Source organism: Solea solea, chromosome 9 (genome assembly GCF_958295425.1).
Source record: "Solea solea chromosome 9, fSolSol10.1, whole genome shotgun sequence".
Classification (NCBI taxonomy): Eukaryota; Metazoa; Chordata; class Actinopteri; order Pleuronectiformes; family Soleidae; genus Solea; species Solea solea.
Window position 1 is genome coordinate 22,247,445 of NC_081142.1, and position 9,103 is coordinate 22,256,547.

Sequence of the window (9,103 nt, forward strand, 5' to 3'; positions counted from 1 at the left end):
GTTTTTGGGGATTTTCACTCCAGTACCAGGGTCGGTGCTGCTGCTGCTGCTCTGTGACGTGGAGTTTTTTATTTTGTGACATACAGGACGTTGTTGTTGTTGTTTGGAACAAACTTTATTGAAACTGTCAACCAGGACAGGTGCAACCTGACAAAGCTGGATTAAATTTTCCCCAAAAAAGTATGAATAAGAGAGTCTCCAACAGTTAATATGCCAGTTTGTGTTTTACAATCCTCAACCACAACATGTTAATAATCAGTTATCTAAAAAATAATAATCATTATCATCATCATAATAATAATAATAATCATAATAAAAATGAACACCATGCCCTGTTGGATAGATCACACACACACACACACAACTGATTCTCCCCTCTCTCTCCGTTTTTGTTTTTACTGCAGGCTTCACTGAACACGACCTCTGACCTCTGACATGTAGAAACTAACAATTACAAAGCATCAAAATCCAACGACCGTTTATTGTTCCAACGAAACAGCACAGACAGAAGAAACAGTATTAACATCTGGCCATGACGGACGGGCAGACGGACGGAGCGACAGACAGTGACAGACGGACGGACGGCAGGAACTACAGCCTCGGGAATCTCACACACAAACTACCGGGAATACACACACACACACACACACACACGGGTCGCTTTCCCCCACGCCACTACACGTCAACACACGCCCTACGGGAAACCTAAGCAGAAACCTAGTGGAAGAAAAGAACAGGGGAGGGGAGGGAGGAAGGGGTGGAGCTTAAGGGAGGGCGGATGCCTCTGATTGGCTGATACTGAATGTGGACGGCTGATGATTGAGTCTGGATCTAAAAGTCCTCAAAGCACCACTTGATACCCAGAAAAAAGATCTCGCTGTTGTTGCAAAATGGCCAAACCTCCTTGCAGTATTTACAAAAATATAAAATGTAAATAAAAATACAAACGTATTCTTGTTTGTAAAAGTATTTCTCATTCTCGTTTGAAGAAGGGAGGACTGAGGTGTCGGAGGTTTGCTGGGACAAAAAAACACAACCGGCTGTCTGCCCTCTGGGTGGCGTCGTTGTCCTCCAGACAGCGCGGCCGAGCCCGGCCGAGCTCTACTTGTCTGTCTTCTGCTTCTTGGTTTCCACTTCGTCCTGGAAGACAAAAGGTGAGAGGACAGGGTTAGAGCTGAGGAGTCAGAGATATGTCGTCATGTGATATAAAATGTAAACATTGAAGGAGTTATAATCTCATCGCTAAGGCCGATGTCCAATTTAGACAGTAGCCTGACTAAGAGTATACATGCGGAGGAGCAAATCGATTTATTGGTTGTGTATGTGTGACTCTGCCTCCTTAGGTGGCGCTGTATCGCAGGAGTATTCGGACTGTGAATCACATTATCCCAGTATGTTAGTCCGACTAGGACTAGCTCGATTATAGTCAGACTAACATGTTAACATGACATTAAAAAACTGAATTATTGTAGTAGAATTTCGAACTATAAGTAGATTTTGGAACTATAATAGGTTTCGGAATTATTAGTAAATTTCGGAATTGTAAGTAGATATTGGAATTATAAGTATAATTTGGAACTTTAAGTAGATTTTGGAACCTCATCAGAGCAGGAACTAAAAGAAAACATCACTGATGAAGCAGAAACAGTCGAGCCGATCTAGAACTGTATCATGTAAAAGTGATGAAAATCCCCATTGAATCTCGTTTAAATCTGATTATATACATACTATATTGTAATAACATGTCCTTAGTTGGTCACACGTGTGGAGAAACTCACCTCCTCATCATCGTCATCATCGTCCTCCGCTGCTCTCTTCCCCCTCGGCCCGTCCAGGTCGTCGTCATCGTCCTCGTCTTCCTCACCTGAAGACACAGGTACGATCACAGTGAGGAACCTCCTCCATTCACGTCAGACTCAGCTTTTTATAACGTGACACTGACCGTTCAGTGAACTCCACTCGCCTTATTAATCATTATCATGCAGCATGAACAAAAGCAGGAGAAGATAGTTGGAGGAAAATGGCAAAAAGACATTTATTTTGAAACCTAAAATGAAGTTAATCAGTATGCGCACCAACACTGTACATGAGAAAACTTTCTATTTATGCTTCAGTGAAAGTGTCCAGTCGTCTCCATGGTAACTCCACACACAACACTTGTGTTTTGGCCACATTTGACTGTCATAGTATCACTGTCCTTCTTTTCCTGTGATTCTCCTCCTCGTGTCTGTATGAGTGTACATCATGAGCTCAAGGGCATTGTGCAGTTGCACTGTCTGTCCACTGGGTGGCACCCCTGCCCTTTATAACTGAGCAAACCTGAGTGTAATGACCTGACTGTGATCTGATGCTGATCCAGTCAATATGCAGTTGCTGTCGTTGCCGTGTGAGTGTGTGTGTGAGTAAGTGTTACACAACACACACCAATGCTATATAAAGTCATGATTTTATTGAATCCTGTAATTCTTGAATTTTAAATCATTTCCAGCTCCAGCAGCTGCTCCAAGAGGAAGAATTAGGGAGGGTCTGGTTTTAAATTCTCGTCAAATGTGAATCAAGTCCTCCTGTTACTGGTTTACATACATGGCCAAAGGCCAGGCCAGGACTGGACTGGCCTGGACTCTCTGGACTGGACTTAACTGCAGTGGACTGGACTTGTGCACAGAGCAGATGAGTCCTTATCGAGCAGCTGCTGTGGTGTCAAGAGTTTTATTTAAATTCCTATTATAAATATGCAGGTGCTTTCTTCTCAAGCACACACACACACAGAGTGAAGGTGTGTGTGTGTGTGTGTGTGCGACATCAGTGACCAGGGAACAGCAACTTTTCCTGGACACAAACACAGAGTCAGTGCAGCACCAGCTGTTGTCACGACCTTTATTTAGAGGTCGTATTATACCCAGGTCTCTATGTCTTCCAGTGATGCTCGTCTTTAAGAAATCCCTGCATCTCATCACAGCTCATTTATTTATTTTAGGACAATTTGTCCTTATCATAGATTTACATGAAATTGCTTAATTTAAACATTTTTACACAAGGATGAAGGGGGAGAAAAAAAACCTGTACACAAGAATATAATAATATAAGCATCAAAAGTCAAAACATGTCACCTATTTTACTAAAAAAGCACATGTTTAAAAGGTAGTGTGGGGATTTAGCGACATCTATTGGTGCAGCTGAATATTCCTCTTCCAAACATGCAAGAGAACCAGTTAATCATCCTACAGATTATATGACAAACAGATTAACTAACCCTCCTTTTTCTTTCTCATCTATTCCTGTAATATGATTTTACTACATTTATATTTCCTTTTTTTCTTATTTAACATCCATTTATCTAAAATGTACTTTGATTATTGCATAATATAAATATGAATTTGTGTAAATGTGTACTTTTCATAAATAATTAGTAATTATTATAGTAATAATTAATAATTCTGCCAATTAGGCAGAATTAGTCAATGTTTTTTTCATCTGGACAGATGTTTAAAAATCACTTCTATTTTCAAAATAAAAGTCTAAATAACTCAAAAAGACATTAATATAATTATTTTACATCTGATTTCTTCAGAATGGAATGCCAAATATTTCACGCCGGACCCGTCTCTACAGGGCAGGAGAGAGCGACATCACAGCGCCACATACAGGTCTGGCTTATGTACTGCAGTGTTTTTGGTGGATTTTACACCCACCTTCTCCCTCCTCGTCCTCCTCGTCCTCTCCCACGTCCTCCTCTACCTCATTCTCCTGCTCACCGTTCTCCTCGTCCTGACAGGATGAGACATGCAGTCACACTTATATTTATCACAGAAGTAGCGCTCGTGTTCAGCAAACACAGCAGCAGTAGAACAAGTAGAAAAAGAAGAGGAAGTAGAACATCGTCTTACAGCTTTGCCGTTGGCGGCAGTGTCTCCATCTCCGTTCTCGGCCTCTTCGGTCTGTTTCTTGTCCTTCAGCTCCTGAGAGCAAACGTATTCTTAGACACAGACACACACATGTCCACGTTTATGAATGAGGTGCAACAATAACGATCTGAGAACCAAACTCTGATGATGATGCCGAGTGTGTATCGTGATACAGAGGCCACTGTACGGTAGATATTGTGATATTGCTTTATTAACCTTTAACGACAAGGCAAGCGGACAAGTTTGCGATATATGGTTCCGTTTGTAGTCAGAATTTCTGGAGGTCATGGGGCATCGGATTGGTTTGAGTTCCCGACTTCTTAACTGGCTTTATACTGAACTACACATTAGGTCATTCTCAAAACTACCGTCACAGCATTTGCTGAAGGAATTTTTTTATTGCTTATTTGTTTCACTCCATACACAAACTATCAAAAACGAATTTCTTGATTCATTATTATTTTTATTTCTTCATTGTGTTTTCTACGTGTCTATGCTTTCGAGCAGAACAATTTAACCTAAAAAACATTTAACAGCAGTTTTTGTACCAGATTTCATTTCACTTTATATTGTGATTGAGTGTTAACACATGGGATACCATCAAAAGGATATTAATTACCATTAAAGGCAGCATTAACAACATGTGCTGCATCACATTGAGTGTTCATATCTCTTTAGGTTCCAGTTGAAAAACAGGAACCTGGTGAAAGAGTGATGATTAGATTTGGTTTGATTTGAGCATACATTCATTTGCAGAGCATACAATGATGTTAAATCCAAACCTTAATCCTGAACTACAATTCAAATCTTAGCCCTAGTTCCTCAAAAATGAGGTTGTGCCTCATTATGTCCAGGTTTTGGTCTCCATGAGGACTACTGGTCCTTACAAGGTCAGTGTTTATGCCAGAAAAAGTCCAAGAGGCAAAAAATACAAGAACACACACAGACACAGAAAAGGAGGGAAACTCCATCCTCCTCCTCCTCCTCACCTTCACCAAACTCTGGCTGCCAGTTGCCTTTTACAGTCAGGTGGCAGTCTTGTAAATCTCTGTCCTCCTATTGGCCGGTTCTCCCTAAGTCCCTCCCACCTTCTTACTGGCTGGCTGTAACCTGACACCGTCTGTCACTGCTGCCATGTAGTCAGAGTGGAGCCTGGCAGAGAAACCACAGGCTCCCAGGACTACAAGTCCCAGCAGCAGCAGCAGCAGCAACAGCAGCAGCTTCTGACAAACTTCCAAAGTATATTTATTTAACTTCATTGAACTTGTGGGACATGTGCGCTGGTTTTCGGACTGTTGTACACTCGTGTTTCCTACACATAACAGTAAGTAGTGAAATAACGACCGACACAGAAGAATCCACACACACACTCATCGGTCGACCTGTTCACACACGCCTGTGTCTGCTCACAGAGCGCCTCAATCATTCTTCACCTATTTAACCCTTTGAATGGCTGACTAACAGCAAACATCACATGCTGTTTTTGGATTAGACAGCATTCTGCATTACCAAAACACACCAGGTGAGGGCATCAGTTCAGTCATACAAGTACTTCTCGATTACGTGGCTTGCGTTGCATCTGGCAGAAGTCGATCACAACGCGTTTATCGTTTAGCTTAAACACTACACAAGTTCTCCTGATTAAGTTGTTCTTCTGGTTACCGATGTGATATAGACCACATCAGCGATGTAGTTGAAGTTAGAAATCAGAACATTTGTAGTCGGGAGTTTCAGATTTCTAACGCCGAAGGTCAGAGTGTCCTCACAATCCGCAACATTGGATTCCAAGATGGCCACCTCTCACGCTAGTAGTAAAAAACACTGCAAATTTTACCATTCACTACATGTCTTTCTGGAAATGTTGCTACGATGTTTGTGTGAGCAAAACACCGCATTGTTGTTGTTGCCAACAATGGCTAGCCCAACATAATTTGCATTAAAAAAAATCCAACTTTGCGTGTTCCGGTTAGGTTTTGAAATTCAAGTATGTAGTCGGAAGTTTCAACTGGAACCCCACCCCCGGTAGGCTTCCAAACTACAATCCCCAACATCGGATTCCAAGATGGCTGCCACTTGCGTTAGTAGTAAACACATTGCGACTTTTCGGAATGTACCGTTAACTTACAGGTACCTGACACATTTTTTACCCGCTCTTTCTTAAATCTTTTTTTCTTCTTCTTGTGATTACCATTTTCCCTCGCGCTCACTGAGCTTTTTTTTTCTCTTTTTTTTTTACAGTCAAACCGGCGCTGCATGCGCAGCAGCTCACTGAAGACAGGCACGATCCCTGCCCCTCCTCGCGCGCCAGCTGCTTCTCACACACACACACACACACACACATATATATATATAAATGAAAACTATCAGTCTGGACTTGCCGTTCCTCTGATCTCACCGCGTCCCGCCCCCTCGTGTTTGAAAAGTGACAAACAAAACTGCGGAAATGAACAATAACGGCGGGCGCTCGCGGCGGTGTCGGCGTCGCACGCGCCACCGCTCGCGGCAGCAGCAGGTTCCGCTTCTTCCTAAACTAAAAACCTCATTAATGAGGACAATAACGAGGACGGAGACTGGGAGGAGCGAGAGAGTCCGCAATGACAACTAAACACAAATACAAGAGCGTGTATGTATGCGCGTGTGTGTTGACGCGCAACAACGCGCGCTCACGGCCACACGAAGCGGAGAGCTCTCGCTCGTTCGCTCGCTGTTCGGCGGCGGTCGGGAGGAGCTCGCGATGAATAAACGAAGATTATTGTTCGGTCACGTCACCGATTAGTTACGAGCCGGTGCGACTAATCTGCAGAGTGTAGTTAATATTATCCTGCGCGTTAGTGACCACTTATCTTCTTCCTCACAAACACACACACACACTCACGCGCACACACACACTTGAACTAATTCGACGTATAACTGAATATTTACGAGTTTGAATAAAAACAACAAACTGAAGATTTTTTCTTTTCTTCTTTTTTGTCTCCGTGTTTTGAGTGGGAGGAATATTCCGACTGAATCACCAAAGTAGCGTTAATCTAGATTATTTAAACACACAATCACAGACACACACACGGTGAAGGTGACAGATGCTCTATACTGTGTGTGTTCATATGTGTGTGTGGTGATGATCATCCTCACTCACAGCTGCTTCACCTACACACGTTTCAATGGACAAACAGCAGCACAGTCCAAACCCATCACACACACACACACACTTTACATATTCAAATGAGCAACACACTCATTAATAAAAGCACAGGACTTTTTTTGTTTTGTGTTTTTATAAATGACCTTATCTTGTTGTGCTCTCGTCCTTCTTCTCGTTCTTACCTTAGCGCTCAGTTCCCCGCTGCTCTCCACTTTACTGTCCGCCATGTTACTGATGCAAAAGAAACTACTTAATAATATCCAGTCACACAGAGAGATGTGAAATTAAAACGGAAACCCGGAGCAGACGGAGCGTCCTCAGCAGAGATGTGAGTGAGTGAGTGAGTGAGTGCGTGCGTGCGTGTGAGTGAGTGCGCGTGTGTGTGTGAGTGCGCGAGTGAGTGAGTGAGTGTGTGGAAAGAAGAGAGGTTGGTCCAACCAGCGGCGGGTTTATAGACGGAGCTGCTGCTTTTATATAGCAGTGGGAGGCGTAAAGGTGTCCGCACTCACGAGCTCATTGGTCCATTACCCGCGAAAATATTCAGCCTGTGATTGGCCAGAGGGAAACAATAGCTCTCTCTCTCTCTCCCTCTCTCTCTCCCTCCCTCTCTCTCTCTCTCTCTCTCTCTCTCTCTGTCCATGTATTTGTTGCCTCTCTCTTCTGTCATAAACGCTGACCTTGTCAGGACCACTAGTCCTCATAGAGACCGAAACCTGGTCCTAATAAGGCATAACCTAATTTCTAAAAGGACTGGTTAAGTTAGGGGTACGATTTGAAATGTGGTTCTAGTTAAGATTTGGGTTATGGATTTTTTTTTCTTTTAGCTATACAAACGTGTGTGTGTTCTTCTGTCACACAAACACTGACCTTGTCAGGACCAGTAGTCCACATGGAGACAAAAACCTGGTCATACTGAGACAGAACCTCATTTATTAAAGGACTGATTAAGTTTAAGGCAAATATTATAATTGTGGTTAAGTTAAGGTTAGGGTTAAGGCGTTTTTAGTCCGTCCTAATGAATAGAAGTCAATACAGTGTCCTAAGAAGACTAGCTACACCAAGCCAGAGTGTGTGTGTGTGTGTGTGTGTGTGTGTGTGTGTATGTGTGTGTTCTTCTGTCACAAACACTGACCTTGTCAGGACCAGTAGTCCTCGTGGAGACCAAATCAGTCCTATTGAAACAGAACCTCATTTCTTAAGGAACTTGTTAAATTAAGGGGTAAGATTTGAAATGTGGTTCTCGTTAAGGTTGGGGTTAAGGATTTTTTGAGTTTGTCCTAATGAATGGAAGTCAATACAATGTCCTAAGAAGAATAGCTACACAAGCCTGTGTGTGTGTGTGTGTGTTCTTCTGACATAAACACTGACCTTGTCAGGACCAGTAGTCCTCGAGGAGTTTAAAACTGGTTAAAGGGTAAGATTTGAAATGCAGTTAAGTTAATGAATGGAAGTCAGTGCAGTGTACCAAGAATAATAGCTGAGTATGTGTGTGTAGTCCATATGTTACTAATGTAGTGAGGACCTTAATCTGATTACACAGTCACTTAATGGGAAATCGTCTTCCTCCCTCTCTACAAGTCAAATGCAGCAGCAGCAGCTTCTGTTACGGCTTTTTAATTTTAGGAGGGAGACTTAAAAGATAGGGTTAGGTTAAGGTAAGGTTGCAGGTTGGGTTTAAGTTAAGGTTTGCCTAAGATAAGACCAGAAAAGATAAGATAGTCCTTTATTACACCCACAACTGGAACATTTTATTTGACAGATTTATGAAGATTTGGTTTAAGTTAAGTTTGTTGTGGTTTTGCTTTATAAATTAAGGTTATGATTTGGTAAAAGTTTGCTTTGGGGTTAAGTCAAGGTTAGGTATCAGTTAAGATTAGCTAAAGGTTAAGTTAAGGCTACGGTAAAATGTAAGGTTAGGGAAAGTTAAGTTTAAGGTAAGGTCTCCTTACAGGTTAAGGTTAGGTACTAGTTAAGGTTTGCTTAAGGTTAAATTAATATTAAGGGCATGTTAAATTAAGGATTAAGTAAAAATGTAAGGTTTGGGGGAAGTTAAGTT

The 9,103-nt window shown here is 42.1% G+C and overlaps 1 protein-coding gene across 1 annotated transcript; it reads right to left on the minus strand.

Moving 5' to 3' along the window:
• Positions 1-461: 461 nt before the first annotated feature.
• Positions 462-7,370, minus strand: ptmaa (prothymosin alpha a). Its single transcript, XM_058637895.1, has 5 exons — positions 7,230-7,370; positions 3,888-3,959; positions 3,693-3,768; positions 1,779-1,864; positions 462-1,140 (listed from the first exon to the last, which is right to left on the minus strand). Exons 1-5 carry the CDS (start codon positions 7,272-7,274, stop codon positions 1,102-1,104), a joined length of 318 nt encoding a protein of 105 aa, XP_058493878.1. The 5' UTR covers positions 7,275-7,370; the 3' UTR covers positions 462-1,101.
• Positions 7,371-9,103: the final 1,733 nt, after the last annotated feature.